Source organism: Emericellopsis atlantica (assembly GCF_019669845.1).
Source record: "Emericellopsis atlantica unplaced genomic scaffold F5Z01scaffold_46, whole genome shotgun sequence".
Classification (NCBI taxonomy): domain Eukaryota; kingdom Fungi; phylum Ascomycota; class Sordariomycetes; order Hypocreales; family Bionectriaceae; genus Emericellopsis; species Emericellopsis atlantica.
In genome coordinates this window covers 50,308-66,474 of record NW_025764748.1, presented here as the reverse complement: position 1 = coordinate 66,474, position 16,167 = coordinate 50,308, and the positions used below count along the sequence as shown (strand labels likewise).

Genomic DNA, 16,167 nt, shown 5'->3' with positions numbered 1-16,167 from the left:
AGCCATAGCGCCCCGTCGTTCTTTTGTCTGACGGTCGCGGGTGTGCTAATTAGGCCCTCGCTTGCGGCCCGGTGGCACATGATCTGGCGCGGTATGCGAGCATGCAGGACTGTCCTACTTGGGAGTTAGGATGGGCGAGATGTGTTTTGGAGCTCGCTTGCCCTTCCCACGTGCCATGGCCGCTTCAGAAGCACTCAAGAGTCTCAACCCATACGATTATGTGGAGTAACACGTGCGGGGAGAGAAGCGTGTTGGACTGATCTCGTACTAGTAAACACTGACTCGAAGATTGCTGATAGAATCAGATGATAGTTCACAACATGCACTGCCCAGCAAAGGCCCCATCGTGATTTTCCAACTCGTCACCTCACCTTGGCCACTACCTCCTCCTGCCTGCCCTTATGTTTCCCTCGTTCAGGCTGTGAAGTCTTCGAGGAATCAGAAGACGCTTGTCGAAGTGGAATAGCCGGCGAAGCCCTTTCTCGGCTGGAGCCTACTCAGCCTTCATCATCATGGTGATTGAATCGCGCTTCTCGGTGACGGTGCCAAACTGCTCCGTCCAGCAGTGGTTGTTTGGTTCCCCTTCAGGACATCTCCCGGACAGAAAGGTATGGATAGACGCGGATCATCCAGCTACTCGTTTCTTCACGCTAGCCAGCGCCCGGGCACTGGCGAAGCGCATAGCTGTGGGCTTGCGCGATGCTGGTCTTCAGCCAGGCGACCGGGTACTGGTCTGTGCCGGCAACAATGTCGTCTTTCCCGTTCTTATGTTTGGGATATGGATGGCTGGCGGTATCTTCACGGGCGCCAATCCTGCCTACACGGCTCGTGAGCTCGCATACCAGCTCAAAGACAGTGGCGCAAAGATCATGCTTACTTCGGAAAAGAGCTGGGAGACCGCATTACGAGCATCCGCAGACGTGGGCATGGCCTTGGATGATCTGTATTTCTTCGACGATACGATCCCGGATGTGGATCATAATATCAACACGCAAAGCCGGACAGAACACTGCCATTGGACTCGATTAGTAGCTTGCCCTGTGAAGGGTGATGCCTTTTCTTGGCACGAGCCTGAAGATGCTGCCTCGGAAACATGCTGCCTGAACTACAGCTCTGGAACTGTGAGTACGACGAAGATCAAACTGGTAAACATGCAATTAATCGGCGGGAGACTGGTCTTCCCAAAGGTGTCGAAATCACACATTACAATCACATCGCCAACGCTCGGGCTTCCATGTCCATGGCTAAGCACGACCTGCAAAACGATCACAACCCCAGTCGCTCTTCGGCCTTGTGCATTCTGCCCCTATACCACGCCTTTTGCCAGGGTTACTACGTCACGAGCTTCCCCGGACAGGGTGTTCCCGTGTACATCATGTCTTCGTTCGACCTAGGCCGTATGCTTCATCACATTGCTACTCTCAGGATCACAAAGATTTTCGTGGTTCCTGCTATTCTCATGGGGATGACCAGACATCCACTCACACGCAAGCTGGACTTGTCGAGTCTCGAGATGGTCGGTAGCGGCGGCGCGCCACTTGCACGGGGGACGCAAAAGGGGGCTAACGCGGTCCTCTTTCCACATCGCGATGCATCGCTCAAACAGGGCTTCGGCATGACAGAGCTGACATGCACAGCCCTGGCATGGGACCCCGACAGCTCGGAGAAAGAAGGCGTGGGAGAACTTATGCCTGGTTGCAGAGCGAAGCTCATAGACATGGACAGCGGAGTCGAGGTCCTGGAAGCCGGCGTGCCAGGCGAACTGTACGTTTCGGCGCCCACCATGATGAAAGGCTATTGGCGAAACGGCGAGGCCACAGCACAAGCGATAAGCACGGATAATCGAGGCGCCAGATGGTTGAAAACCGGAGACATTGCCATTGTGAACAAGTACGCGCCTGGCGCCATCTTTCACATTGTTGACCGCGCCAAGGATCTCATCAAGGTCAAGGGATTCCAAGTCTCTCCAGCCGAGCTGGAGGCCTTGTTGCTGGAGAGAGCGGATGTCACTGACGCAGCGGTCGTTGGAGTTGCTGTTGATGGTGAGGAACTGCCCAAGGCTTATGTCGTCCTGGCACAGGGCTGCAAAACTTCTGGGCCGGATATAGAAGCGTGGGTTGCAGAGAGGGTAGCACCCTACAAGAGGTTGAAGGGTGGTGTCGTATTCCTGGCCGACATCCCAAGGAACCCGGTGAGTGGTTCGACATCCGTCTAGTGAAGACAAAATGGCTAACGCAGACAGTCCGGCAAGTTGCTCAGGAGGGTGTTGGCTGAAAGAGCAAAGGAAGAAGCTGCTCGTGATCTTCATTCAAGGCTATGAGCAATATTCGAACACCTGGCATTCGCTAGTGGCTATGCTTTGTCAATGTATATATATTCATGTCCCAATACTAGTTCAAGGCTAGTATGCAAAGCCTAACACTCGCCCTTTCAACGCATGTTGTCCCTCTCAAGTAGCATCCTAAGCTCGTCCTCGAGGGTGTCCGGCATCGCCAGAGCCTTGAGCTCGTCGAGCCTGTCCTGGCTGATAAGCCACTCACTGGGAACATCTACCACGTCCTTCCTCTTCCTGAGTATCCACTCCGCTACGGCAATACCGCAACGCGCAGCAACCGGCATCCCGTGACCGGTGTAACCAGCACTTACCCACAGGTTGCCCTTACCATCGTCTCTCCCGCCCAGAGATTCTGGTACGCGCCCGACCCAGGGCGATGCGTCTTTGGAATATCCCATGATACCTGACCACTCATACTTGGCTTCCAACTCTCTTGTGTCATGCTCACCAAACTTCAGGGTCGAAGAAAGCACGGTCCGAAGCCGCTTGGCGACGATTGGGTCAATCTCGTCGTCCGACGAGACACCGACACCCCCGTCCGTCACAGCGTTTCGCTCGCCCCCAAGGATGAGCTCTCCGGTGGGTCTTTGCACCAAGTAATCGTCGCTTTCTCCGGCGTCTCCCTCCTTCTGTATTGACCAGACATATGTATGCGCCAGTCTCTGGCCGTCGGGCGGCACCAAAGCCGAGACGTGCCCACGCACTGGAGTGATGAAGCCTGTGAAGGATGGCAGGAGGTGCGATGTGTAGGCGTTGGTGGCCAGGACCACGTTCTCTGCAGCGATCTGGCCCCGGCCGGTATGCACAATGTACGACGAGTCGCAACGTTGGATATACGTCACGGGTGTAGTAGTCTGCAAGTTAAAGGATGGTTTCCGTACAAGGGCCTCGAGAATATGGGAGACAAGCTTGTAGGGCCAACATTTTGCTGCGTGGTCCTGAACAATGGCGGCGATGGCATTGCCCCGAAGTTTCAATGTCTGCAACTTCTCGGGGTCGGTGATAAGGTGGACGCTGGAAGACAGGTCACTGGGCAGTCTCTCAATCACCTTGCGAGCGAGATCGAGCACAGCTGGGGAGTAGATGGCGTGGACACCGCCACTGGATTCCCACGAGCAATCGATCGCCTCGCTGCGGACAAGGTCTTGCAAGAAATGATATGTGCCGAGCTCGAAACGGCCAATGTGCGGTTTAGTCAAGTAGAGCAAAGGCTGGCAGTGGCCCCCGTTCTATTGATTATTAGCGCCTTTTGACCGTTTGGCTGGGATTCAAGTAAGTGAGGTGCTATACCCGACCAGTGGCGCCCCAGCAGGCTTGCCTTGCCTCTAGCATGACAACATCGCTGGCCCCATTCTCAATGAGCTCCCGGGCAACGAAGGCGCCCGTGATACCACTGCCCACAATGACAGTAGCAGCCGAGCTCGGAAGTTGGCTCGTTGTGCGGTGATCGAGGAGTGTCTGAGACGGCTGTGAGTGCCAGTATGAATGTGTTGGTGAGGCGCTGGGCAGGGACGCTTGGCCCGGCTGGATTGTCGGGACGGTCATCGTCGAACACTGGCCGTTACACTTTATCGTGAGCAGGCAGTGGTTCGTGTCCAGGGTAGCATCAACTCTATTGTGGGAGGGGTCTGTGTCAATTCAATCGTGACGTGGGCCGTGGCGCCGGTCCGCGTACGGATATAAGGCAAGTACGTACTACCGACCACAAGGCCATTTGCCTACCCTGCATCGTCCATATCCTCCTGCCCACTCTCCCCTGGTCTAGTCTGCTGCTTTGTATCTTCACCACCGGTTTCATTACTCGCTCCCTTCTCCAACATATCAAAAGGGACTACAGCTCTTTGTAAATACCTCACAGAAAGCACCGAGTCCGGGAGTGCCTTGCAATCTTGCACACCATCACGGCCAAGCCACCTAGCCTGCCGCGACACCCATCTCCAGCACTTTGGCGGAAGCCAGGCGCACAGCGCAAACTCTCCAACCCCCCAGCATGCCATGACGCGCGACTCGCGAGCCATCTTCTCCAGCGTTGCTTTCTCCGGAGTTCTGGCCCCTGATTTACGATGTGGAGGATTGACTGTCCCATTACGACACACACCTCACAGCAGGGTTCTCGATTGGGCCTGATCGACTAACTCTCGGCTTGTCGGCACCCAGGCGAGAAGATGGTTGCTGCTGGATGAGTCGGCATTGGCTGGGACACACCATGGCGCCTCACGTCTGGCATGAGGGTGTCGTGCCTGTTATTCTTCTCGACGATTTCTTCCTCTGCGACGCCTTTACTGCTGCTGCGCGAGCAGAATGGCCGCCTATGCTCAGCTTTGACGTCCAGCACAATTGGAGAAGCAAGAGTCACCACTGTCAACGGTAGAATGGAACTCGCGGTCCCGGCAATGATCAGCTTCCAGATGCTTGAGGGCCGACATGTCCCAAGCTTTTTCGCATTGTGCAACGGCGCTCTCGGGCATGACATATCCCAACCTCTGGGCGGCCTCACGCGTCATAGACGGGATGGCCCTCGAGCCATCCGTTTTTGCCGACTTGGGCACTCCTCATGCTTGCTCCTCACGCAACAATCGTCACGGCTCGCGTGCAGCGTGGGACATTTCGTCTCTCGCGACCCCCGACTCTTACGTGCGAACTCAAATCGACAGCCACCTCCGCGAATCAGGTGCCAGTTGATCGCGCGAGCACACCCTCCGGATAATTCGGCCTCCTCTAATCGCACACGATCACTGGAGCATCTCCATCAATTGATCATGAGGGGTTCTCAGATTTCGGATGCTGGCTGGCGCCTTCCCCTCACAGAGGGATTCGGAGCCCAGAGTCAGCTGCCATGTCAATTGGGGACTGGAGCTAGGGAATAGCTCGATGGCCCTTCATATAAGGCAGGGCGCGCCACTCACACGCTATCCCTCGGTGTCCTGCCATCTGTGATGCTCTGCTAAGAGTCAGCTGTCCTCTCTCGCAAGTGATACCCCCCGTGTTGGTCTCTCAAGTTGCCCTCCTCCACCCCACCTCGCTGTCAATATGCTCTCCCGGCTTCACCACCGGAAGCCCCACGAAAATGACGTGGAGGCCGGAGAGGCCCATGCCGACAGCCAGAACAATGCGGCGGGTGAATCAAGTAGCGCAAGCGGCAATGACATGGAAGGCCTCAGCGAGTATGCCGCCCTTGATCGCTACGTCAGCACCTACCGCGAGGACGCAGGCAAGGGAGCCGACGAGGAAGATGACAAGGCTCCTAAGAAACGACCTTGGTGGAAGTTCTGGGGTTTGAGTCACGAGGACAGTCGCCGTCGGTCCCTCTCGCCCGGAGACGGCATCCCAGAGGACTGGCTCAACACGGACATCAACGCTGGTATCAACACAGCCGATGTTGAGCAAAGACGAAAGCTGACGGGCTGGAACGAGTTGATGGCGGAAAAGACCAACCCCATTGCGCAGTTCATTGGATACTTCCGGGGACCAATTCTCTATGGTATGTAGCTCCCTTCCTCCCTCCCTCCCCTCTACCATGAAGGCCCCGGCTAATGAGCACAGTCATGGAACTGGCCGCGCTGTTGGCAGCTGGTCTTGGTGATTGGATCGACTTTGGTGTGATTGTCGGCATCTTGTTGCTCAACGCCTTTGTTGGCTTCTACCAGGAGAAGCAGGCCGCCGATGTCGTGGCCAGTCTCAAGGGCGACATTGCTATGCGCTGCACCGTTGTGCGTGATGGACAAAAGACCAACATCCTCGCCCGCGAGCTTGTCCTCGGTGACATTGTCGTCATCCAGGAAGGCGACACGGTTCCTGCCGATGCCCGTCTCATCTGCGACTACGACCACCCTGAGGACTTTACCATCTACAAGCGACTGCTCGCCGAGGATAAGTTCGGCCATCATGATTCTGGTGATGAAGACGAAAAGGAGGAGGAGGACACCCGTCGCGGCTCAGTCTACTACATGATGAAGCATACCAACCGTCCCCTCCTGGCCGTCGATCAGTCTGCCATCACCGGAGAATCGCTTGCTGTCGAGAAGTACATGGGCGACATTGTCTACTACACCACCGGTTGCAAGCGCGGCAAGGCGTACGCTTTGGTGACGGCTACTGCTCGCCAGTCCTTTGTTGGCAAGACGGCCGACCTTGTGCAGGGTGCGAATGACCAGGGCCACTTCAAAGCTGTCATGAACAACATTGGTACCAGTCTCCTGGTTCTTGTCATGTTCTGGATCATTGCTGCCTGGATCGGTGGTTTCTTCCGCCACATCCCCGTCACGGTGGGCGCGGAGCAGACGCTCTTCAGGGCCGCCCTGATTCTCATGATCATTGGTGTTCCCGTCGGTCTGCCTGTCGTCACCACCACAACTTTGGCTGTCGGCGCGGCCTACCTGGCCAAGCAGAAAGCTATTGTGCAGAAGCTCACGGCCATTGAGTCTCTTGCTGTATGTCCTCCCCACCCATCTCACACACATGACACTGCTAACAGATGTGGGGCGTCGACATCCTCTGTTCCGACAAGACCGGTACGCTGACAGCGAACAAACTGTCTCTTCGTGACCCCTTCGTCTCCGAGGGTCAGGACGTCGATTGGATGATGGCGGTGGCCGCCCTCGCCTCGTCGCACAACGTCAAGTCGCTGGACCCCATCGACAAGGTCACGGTACTCGCTCTCAAGCGCTACCCGCACGCCCGCGAGATCCTCCAGCAGGGATGGGTCACTGACAAGTTCACACCTTTCGACCCCGTCTCCAAGCGCATCACCGCAGTTTGCCGTCTCGGCGATGATACGTTCACCTGCGCAAAGGGTGCGCCTCGTGCGATTCTAAAATTGACCGAGTGTGCCGAGCCCACCGCGTCCCTCTATCGTGAAAAGGCGCAGGAATTCGCCCGCCGTGGTTTCCGCTCTCTCGGCGTTGCCGTCAAGAAGAACGACGAGCCTTGGGTCCTGCTTGGTCTGCTCTCCATGTTCGACCCTCCTCGCGAGGACACGGCACAGACTATCATTGAAGCCGCTCAGCTCGGTGTGCCCGTCAAGATGCTTACCGGTGACGCCATTGCCATCGCCAAAGAGACGTGCAAGATGCTGTCTCTGGGTACAAAGGTCTACAACTCGGAGAAGCTCATCCACGGTGGCCTATCTGGCAGCGTGCAGCACGACTTTGTCGAGCGTGCCGATGGTTTCGCCGAGGTCTTCCCCGAACACAAGTAAGCTCACACTTGATCCACATCTCCAAGTCGTCACTAACACCACGCAAGGTACGCCGTCGTCGAAATGCTCCAGCAGCGAGGCCACTTGACAGCCATGACCGGTGACGGCGTCAACGACGCTCCCTCCCTCAAGAAAGCCGATTGCGGTATTGCTGTCGAAGGCTCTTCGGAAGCCGCCCAGGCCGCCGCTGATATTGTGTTCCTCGCTCCTGGTCTCAGCACCATCGTCCTCGCCATCAAGACATCGCGACAGATCTTCCACCGCATGAAGTCCTACATTCAATACCGCATCGCCCTGTGCTTGCATCTCGAGATCTACCTGGTACTCAGCATGATCATCCTGAATGAGACTATCCGCGTCGAGTTGATTGTCTTCATTGCTCTGTTTGCCGATTTGGCCACTGTGGCTGTCGCGTACGACAATGCCTACTGGGACCCTCGCCCTGTCGAGTGGCAGCTACCCAAGATCTGGGTCATCTCCGTCATCCTCGGCATACTGCTCGCCATCGGCACCTGGATTTGCCGCGCGACCATGCTCCTCCACAGCGGCGGCATCATCCAGAACTTTGGCTCCGTCCAGGAAGTTCTCTTCCTCGAGGTCGCCTTAACGGAGAACTGGCTCATCTTTGTCACCCGCGGTGGCAAGACGTGGCCATCCTGGCAGCTCGTGGGCGCCATCTTTGGTGTTGATGTCCTGGCCACCCTCTTCTGCATCTTCGGCTGGCTCTCTGGTCGACCTGTGAAGACAAGTCCCCCGGGCGGATATGACCAGCGTGATGATGGATGGACTGATGTCGTCACCGTCGTCATCATTTGGCTCTTCTCCTTTGGTGTCACCGTCGTCATCGCTGTTGTCTACTTCCTCCTCAACAAGTGGAGCTGGCTCGACAATCTCGGCCGCAAGGATCGCAGCCACAAGGATACCAAGCTGGAAAATGTCTTGGCCAGTCTGCAGAAGCTTAGCGTCGAACACGAGGTAGATAGCAAGACCGGCATGGATCGCTTCCACCTTGTGGAGAAGATCCATGAGGAGGAGGAGGACTTGTAGACGCGGGAATGCGTAATGGTGGCAGTGAGGGCGAAGAAGGTATAATGTCTTTTGAGAGGATGGTTCCAGAACATTGTAGAGTAAGCCCAGTAGAGGTTATCACTTTTTTGTCTACCATTACTATATACCATACACGCATAGTGCAGCAGTGTACTCTGTCAGACTCTATGCCTCTAGGCTAGCGGGGACACCGTCTTGCCTTTCGTGCTGTTCGTATAATTAAATGCCAGATCATAGCATGCTGTTCTTGCCGTTGCATTCGTAAGCCTCGTGAATAACAAATGAAATCCTCTCCCGGCCCAGGTCCTGCTTGCGCCTTGCGCCTTGCGTCTCCCGCACCGGTATGTTATATATACTATACATGATTCTCATCGCTCCAGCCGAAGAGAACTCGACGACTATTCCACAGAAACGTCCCCCGACGCCGTTGATGAACCATAATTCGTAACAGGAGCAAGTATTCCTCCAACGCCAGACTCTCATAGCCCAATGGATTCCTTTCAGCTTGTCCCGGCTGATGACCGAACTCCAAGGGAACCCCGATCACTTCTTATAGTGTCAAATCAAACACCAGTCATCTCTGTGTCGACGATTTCGATTTCCGCATTCCTGCCCAAGTCCATTGGGCCCCATCGCCCCTCGAAGACTGTCGCTGGCGCTTTGCGTCTTTGCGCTACCCACTGCAAGCTTCCCACGTTAAGGAGCTGGTCAGGTGTCGGTCGACGATGGCTTTGGCTAGAGATCATCCACTCGACGAGGGCACGCAGAGACTCAGGGTGGTCAGGATCTGCCATGAAGACAGGAGGCTCAAGCAGCTCAGACCGCTTGTGCGATCCGAATAGATCAGCCGCATTGTAAACACTGTCCGAGGTGGTTCCTGTACTGTAATGGTTCGACCGTTCAGGATTGGTCTCGCAGGAAACCGACCACGCCAGGCTTGGGACGAAAGACAAGTCATCGTTGCGAAGTCTGTGCCACACTTCACCATTGCCAGGTACGTAGCAATTGGTGATCGACTCGACCATCATCAGCCCTAGAGAGAATATGTCGGATGACGGGCTGAATTCGCCATGTAGCATCTCTGGAGCCATGTACTCACGATCGCCTTCCATGTCCAGAGGCGAGCAGTCCGTAAGCTCACGGGCTAATCCAAAATCGCCGATTTTGACGTCTCCTTCGAATGTGATGAAAACGTTGGCAGGCTTCATGTCAAGGTGCATGAAACCTGCGGCGTGAATCTCTCTCAAGCCCATGGTCAGATCCAGGAGAATTTTGAAAATGCAGAAATCATCCACTCGGCCCTTGTCCCCGTTGAGGTCGAGAAAGTTCTTCAGACTGCCGTTCTCGCAAAGCTCGGTTTGGATATAAAGATGATCGTTCACCTCCCAGTCAGCCACGTACTGCACAATGTGTTCGTTGTCCCGCAGAGCTCGGAGAATCGTCGCCTCGCGAATTTTCCTTTCCCGGTCACGGCGGCCATGGTATGGTTGCTTCGTCTTCTTGACTACGAAAATCTGCTCTTTCATTGAAGACGGGCTTTGGCGGCGTGAAAGAGAAAAGTCCAGTGGCTCTGATTTCTCCGTGACCTTGAAGATGACAGAAAACTCGCCCTCTTCAGAAAGATGCTCAACTTTATCGAATCGGCTTTGTAGCGCAGGCTCCAGAGCCATAGTAGAGGCGCGGAAATCATCGTGGACTGGTGTGGAGAAAGTGGCGGTGGAGGAGCGAAAATCACGCTGGGTTGTTGGCGTAGCTGGAGATAGCTTGTTGTTCGATATGGAGAGCTGGCTGGTATTCTCGGGGAGAAATAATTCCTGTGGTGTGCGTGGTGTCCGACTGTCCGCAAGCGGGCTGGCCGTACCAACTCCGGAAATCTTAGCAAACACCTTCTGAGAAGCAAACAAGGGTGAAGGAGGGTTCGATCCTCGCAGAGCTCGGTTTCGACTAAATGAAGGGAGCGGATCTGTGGGGTTCGCAAGCTGCTCCGGAGAGCTGTTCTTGCAGCATCGGGGAAGCCGAGAGATAAACTTACAGTCAGCTTGGCGAAGCGGACTGGGACGCATCGCCGAGCTCAGAGAGTCGCGAGTACCGTTGCTTCTGCGGTTGGCAGACGGGCTATCTAGTGAATCATCACTGCAGTTCTCGCTCAGTTCGCTGAGGTTACTGAGATTGCTGAAGCTTGTGGTCAACCCATTCTTGGTTGGGGTGCCGAACAGCGCCGCAGTCTCGTAATTGCTGTCGTCGGAAAGCTTCACGTCGCCGTCGACATCAGCATGTCGGATCGTGCGCGAGAAGATGGAACGACGACCAAAGATTGATGGTTCTTGGTCTGTCTTGTCATCCCGGGACTGGGAAGCATCCGCTGGCGGTTGAAAAGTCAGAGACGATATTCCGGCGAAGGAGTTCCGGTTGTTGGACTTCGTCTTCCTGTTGGAACAAGGAGTGGCGGCCGAGGGATAAGTGTAAAAGCGCTCGGAAGGCCTCCTCCAAGGCTTGCAAGGCGTGTCTGGTGGGACAATTTTCTTTTCTACTTGCTCAGGATTGCGGTTGAACTTCGATACCATACCCGTTGAACCAAAGGCACCCTGATATAAAAGACTACCGGGCGCGGGAGTCGATTGTTGGATGGTCGAGTAGCCGTTAGAAGGCCGCTCAGCGCCCAAAGGCAATGATTGCGAGAACGGATGCAGCGAGGCCCTGTTGAACAGTGGTGGCGCGGGCATGGCAGAAGACGTCTCTTCTGTGAGACTGTTGCCCGATGATGAAGCACTTAGTGTCGTGCTCTGAGCCAATGGATGATGACCAGCTGCGTTCTTGTTCTCAGCAAATTGGAATATGCTGGTGGACTGAGTCGGTGGGTTTCCGATGGGGGTTGTCGAGCCGAATAAGGGTCCAACAGTAGGTGGTTCAAAATTCGCAGTGAATATTGGCGTACGGGTTCGGGGGGGCGTCGACACAGCTTCATTCTCCAACTTGGCCAGATGACGCTGGCCAAAACGCTTTCCCCACGATGTCTTCTCGCCATACCGTGGCAACATCGATGACTTACGCATTGACGATGGCCGCTTCGAGAAGCCTGGAGAAGGTGTCGGCGGAGCCGCCTGCGTCTCTGACCGATCCATGTTGTTTGAATTGGTTGGTTCTTCCGGAGTCCCAGCGTTGCTGTCCTCGTGGATTGTGAAACTAGCTGTATTCGCGGCTGGGCTGCTGGAGCCCTCAAATATGCTTCGCTCACTGGTAGGCTCTGGATTCGAGGCGCCGTGCATACTCCGTCTCTTAGGTACCGGACTCCCTTGATATGGCTGGTCGAGGTTCATCATAGCATCGTTCCTCTTCAAGCCGCCTGCGCTGGTGGGAGCAATTTCAGCCTTGACGTCTAGCGCCTTCAAAAAGGCAGTCCCAGATGAGCCCGAAACGTCGAGATGAAGGCTATGCCGGGATGACCTGTCAGGTGTTCGTTGATGGGTAGGTTCTGAAGCGTGTAGTTTCTGAACGTTGTTCTCCTGTCCCATGGGAAGTTCAGGGGTTGAAAAGAGTGAGCGCTGAGTAGGCGCCGGGGTTTGCTCCTGGCTCGCGTTCAACGCCCGTCGCAGTGGACTTCGTGGCGCAGGACGAGCTCGTCCTCCTAGTTGTCTGGATGGTGACGTCCTGGCTGCTTTGGCGCTCGAGCGAAGCGACAGTTTTGAGCTTGGTCGTAATGGCGTGAGCGTAGTAGCTGGAGGAGCTGTAGCTGGATGCGCTGGCGGCGCCGAGGCGGGGGTCGAGTGCGAGAGAGAATGCGCTGTGCTAGCGAGATGATGATCAATTTGCCGTGACGGCGTCAAACGGAAACGTCGACAGGGCGACTGGGGCGAGGCCGGTGTGAAGCCGTCGGGGTTGCGCGACGATGCTCGCGAAAGGAAGCGGGATGGCGATCTCGAAATAGAACGCCGAAGGGATCGCACAGCTGACGTTACGTCCATCTGATGAGCATGGGTGGGCGAGGGCAGGGCGAAGGTGCCACCACCACCCTCCGGAAGAGACATGACTGGTCTTGTCTGGAATGCGATACCAAGCAGTGTTTTCTCTGTTTGGTCTCTGGATGATCGTCGAGGAATGTATGAGTCGGCGCTATGTCAATAGTAGCGTGTCAGACTGCCAGATGGTGAAGCTAGTCCGCGACTGTGTTTCAAGACGGCTTTGATGCTGATTGAGACAAGTCTTTGGTAGCTGGCCGACGTTTAAGAAACCCAGAATCGAGGGTTCGGGCTGGACACAGCAAGCGCTCCAGGGCCCAATCGTGTCGTAAGAGACGCGGGGTTCAGTAGGTGAAAGGTCGGAGAGGACGTGAAGGTGATCAAGAGATGATGGAGAGCACGGGAGAAAGACGATGAATCAGACGACTGGCGGCAGCCTGACGTGTGGCTGTGGCGCAACTCAGACAAGGCAGGTGCGACAGCGAGGATGTTGATGCAACTGCCGCTCGATGTGTGGCTGGGCGATCCGTCGATAGAAGGTGCCGCTGAGATAGCACCTAGTCTAGTAGGTGCTGTAGTGGTAGGTATCGCAAGATCGTGCAGGCGCAGCGTGCGGTCTTGCGCGTGTCGATGATCTTGACAAATGTCTCTGAGTGCGAGGTTGCTCTTTCGCGTTCGAATCGTGTGGCCCCGTTGAGCAGGGTGTCGTTTGCGCCTGACTACTACGGCTGTCTCTTCTTTCTTCTTTCGTTCGTTCTTTCCTTCCTGGGGACACGAGGTCCGCCTCTCCTCGTCACTACTTCTTGTCGATGGCAATGGCTGCTCGCAACATGGCGTGCGGCCAGTTGACTAGTGGGAGCTGTCACCTCCGGCGGTGGCCACTGTGAGTCAAATGCGCGACTTGCTGCTGCTTAGTGTCTTTTTGCGATGGCGGCAAATGCAATATCGACGGGAAACAAAGCTATTGCCTTCCTGCTGGCTGTGACGACAGAGTTACGGCGAGGTTTGAAAGTTAGACATACATCCAGAGGTCGAGACAGTTGGGACGGACACGATTGGGTGGTCATGCAAGTTGACTTGTCTCGCGAGGTGTGTGTGGACTGCTGCCTCTGAGTGGCAACCCACTTTACGCTCTTGCTGTGGTGGGTATCCCTGCGGGCGGCGCGCTTGCGCAACAGTCAGGGGTGACGCAGTTGTTTACCTATGCTCCAAGTTAGGACTAGCGTACTACACGCGTCGCGTCTTGAATCCCTGTCACGCGACGCATCACCCCCGAACGTCAAGCACGTGTGATGGATGTACAGCCGGGGATCAGAAGGCTACTCGGGCTATGGATGACTGCCGCCCGCCGCCGGATGCTCAGTGAGGTTCGAAGACATCGCAAAGTATATATGAACCAGTATTGCCGCCCCGAGGATCTGGTCTATGGATATCTCTGGCCAAAAAACTGTGAGACCAAGTAGATCGCTTTGTTTACTTGCCTTGCCGTAGCTTGCCAGGCCTATTTAGTTTGAACGCGCTCCGCTCCCAGCCACTGTCCTGGGCATGCTTTAGCGCGTGACTCCTGGTCGTGCCCACGCCTCAGCCAGCCGCTAACTTCAGGCCAGGGTCTGGGCAAGGCCAGGGCTCTTTGCGTGGACATCCTGTATTATCAACTTTGTTGACAAGCACAGTGTCACTGTCATTGTCATCACTGTCACTTTTACTTTCACTTTCACTCATCCAGAGTCCAGACGTTCGGCTTCGTCAGGCAGCATGGCAGCCTGCAAGCTGCAAAGCCGCAGTGTGCTGGCGGTTGACTGGCTCACGTGCCCATCGAGAAGATTTTGCCAACACGGTGTATCTGTACCTGACCGCTAGTCACGTCTGTTAGCGACATCATAATAATAGGTGGGTGGTCTGCACCAAGCCTCTAACGCCGGCCCAGCCACACATCGATAAGTCTGGTACTTTAGCGAATCAATAACATGACTCGCTATTGTGTTTTCGTACTGTATGAGTACGTAGTGGCCACCGGGACCCCTATGTTGTAGGGCCATGCTGATCGATGCTACATGAGCTTTAGTGCCCCATATGGACCATTGGCCAGACTGATCTCCAAGCTTGATGCCCAACACGAAGATCAAAACAAAGAAATCGCCACAAGCCACCATCAACAGCAGCAACACAGTAATTAATCAAATCGTCTTATTCACAGTCAACATTGCATTTTATTAGGGTCTCGACCGTGCGCAGCATTGTGACTAGCCCCCCGCCAGTTTGTGAAATTATGCTGCCAACTTCTTGTGCTCACCGCTAAGCGTTATTTCCCAACTTTGCTCCGGTCCTTCAGGGGTTGGCGCAATCTCATTGCTCAGAAAAGGGGGCGCACTGCGACGTCTGGTGTCCTTCCCCCGGGGGACCCGCCGGGTTGTGGTTCCGAACGACACCAGCCAGATGCGTGCCGCTCCCGCGGTCCCGTTCTTCGACTCAAAGCCAACGTTGGTCATGAAGTGGGCGGCGGGGGATTGGGCTCGCGTCTTGCGATGGCGGGCACCACCCGTGTTGCGCTGCCCTCCGCGCTCTTTTTGTGATCACTGGGGCTCACCAGGGCAAATGTTCGGTCAGGGAGGTCCTATAGTCGATGGAAATTCATCAATAAACCTACACTACACTCCTAATGTGTAACACGAGTGTTCATGCACAAATAGATGCAATTTCGCGATGCAAGCTCAAGTTGTTTTCAATTCGAAATTGGATAATGCAAGCATGCAGCCACCAGCACAACTTCCATGGTAACCAGCAGTACATTGTCGCGTCGTTAGAAGGCATGGCACAATAACATGCTGATCATCAATTTCTTCTTTCCATTTAGGTCTTGCTTGAACTCGTAATTACAGATTGAGATTCAAAAGAAGTATTGGGAAACCATCGAGTCGAATGACGCAGGGTAGGCTAGCATACATATCCTGCCACAAAATTCGCTTCGGGTGCATGACTAGCCCTCGTCATCCCCCCTCTTCTAGCTCTTCTATTTTTATGTCAGGATCACCCCGGTACAGTCGGTCTCTGGCCCATGTACCGAGCTGGAAGTAATTCCAGGGACTTGAAGTTCTTGGCCGCGCAGCTTGCTACGTACTTTGTATGTCCCACTTCTCCCACGTACATGTGAAACATTGGATGTCTCTAGACTTGGTATTTGTGCCAATTACTCAAGTACTATGCGGTACCAAGTACGTACACGTACGCAACGTCGATCTGGCATGTGCTGGGGGGGGGGGGGGGGGGGTTGTTTGTTGACATTCGCGATCCTTTTACATAGAGCCTGAGAGACTCAGGCTGGACCCTTGGTGGATCGGCAAAACAACGTGTCTCCGCAGGGTCAACATCACCACCCCCTTTAGGAGAGCGATGACGTACTACGAGCTCAGTGGTGGCGCTTGATGACACTCCTCTTGCTTCGCTGCTAAACAATTTGAAGGAGGGTCGAATTCTGAACTCCGCTGAAATGGACGGGAAGACTAACAATCAGCGCTGGACGCGTACTATTGACGGGCTAGAGAAGTTCCTGCGATGCTTTGGTCCTTTGTCGACTGCCATGACGTAGATAGACTGAACCTAGCAAGGACGCAGTAGGCCACACCACCTCCTCA

The 16,167-nt window shown here is 55.1% G+C and overlaps 4 protein-coding genes across 4 annotated transcripts; 2 read left to right on the top strand and 2 right to left on the bottom strand.

The window, feature by feature from the left end:
• Nucleotides 1–512: 512 nt before the first annotated feature.
• Nucleotides 513–2,320, top strand: F5Z01DRAFT_630616 (uncharacterized protein; the record flags this gene model as incomplete). Its single annotated transcript, XM_046261739.1, has 3 exons — nt 513–1,121; nt 1,172–2,191; nt 2,243–2,320. 3 exons carry the CDS (start codon nt 513–515, stop codon nt 2,318–2,320), a joined length of 1,707 nt encoding a protein of 568 aa, XP_046113863.1.
• A 35-nt stretch (nt 2,321–2,355) lies between these two features.
• On the bottom strand, nt 2,356–3,971 carry F5Z01DRAFT_667815 (FAD dependent oxidoreductase-domain-containing protein). Its single transcript, XM_046264304.1, has 2 exons — nt 3,626–3,971; nt 2,356–3,564 (listed from the first exon to the last, which is right to left on the bottom strand). Exons 1-2 carry the CDS (start codon nt 3,878–3,880, stop codon nt 2,431–2,433), a joined length of 1,389 nt encoding a protein of 462 aa, XP_046113862.1. The 5' UTR covers nt 3,881–3,971; the 3' UTR covers nt 2,356–2,430.
• Nucleotides 3,972–5,284: 1,313 nt separating this feature from the next.
• On the top strand, nt 5,285–8,861 carry F5Z01DRAFT_435366 (plasma membrane H+-ATPase). The gene is made up of 4 exons (XM_046259721.1): nt 5,285–5,816; nt 5,879–6,765; nt 6,816–7,528; nt 7,580–8,861. Exons 1-4 carry the CDS (start codon nt 5,366–5,368, stop codon nt 8,577–8,579), a joined length of 3,051 nt encoding a protein of 1,016 aa, XP_046113861.1. The 5' UTR covers nt 5,285–5,365; the 3' UTR covers nt 8,580–8,861.
• Nucleotides 8,824–12,604, bottom strand: F5Z01DRAFT_695897 (uncharacterized protein; the record flags this gene model as incomplete). Its single annotated transcript, XM_046266271.1, has 2 exons — nt 8,824–10,443; nt 10,633–12,604. The coding sequence occupies 2 exons, from the start codon at nt 12,602–12,604 to the stop codon at nt 9,143–9,145; spliced, it is 3,273 nt and encodes a 1,090-aa protein (XP_046113860.1). The 3' UTR covers nt 8,824–9,142.
• Nucleotides 12,605–16,167: the final 3,563 nt, after the last annotated feature.

What these genes read in the sequence shown, in the direction of transcription:
- F5Z01DRAFT_667815 (XM_046264304.1), bottom strand. Translation starts at nt 3,880, where the DNA reads ATGACCGTCCCGACAATCCAGCCGGGCCAAGCGTCCCTGCCCAGCGCC. An exon ending in GCTGGGGCGCCACTGGTCGG is followed by an intron (nt 3,565 to 3,625) that starts GTATAGCACCTC and finishes AATAATCAATAG; the next exon opens with AACGGGGGCCACTGCCAGCC.
- F5Z01DRAFT_435366 (XM_046259721.1), top strand. Translation starts at nt 5,366, where the DNA reads ATGCTCTCCCGGCTTCACCACCGGAAGCCCCACGAAAATGACGTGGAG. An exon ending in CGGCCATTGAGTCTCTTGCT is followed by an intron (nt 6,766 to 6,815) that starts GTATGTCCTCCC and finishes TAACAGATGTGG; the next exon opens with GGCGTCGACATCCTCTGTTC. An exon ending in GAGGTCTTCCCCGAACACAA is followed by an intron (nt 7,529 to 7,579) that starts GTAAGCTCACAC and finishes ACACCACGCAAG; the next exon opens with GTACGCCGTCGTCGAAATGC.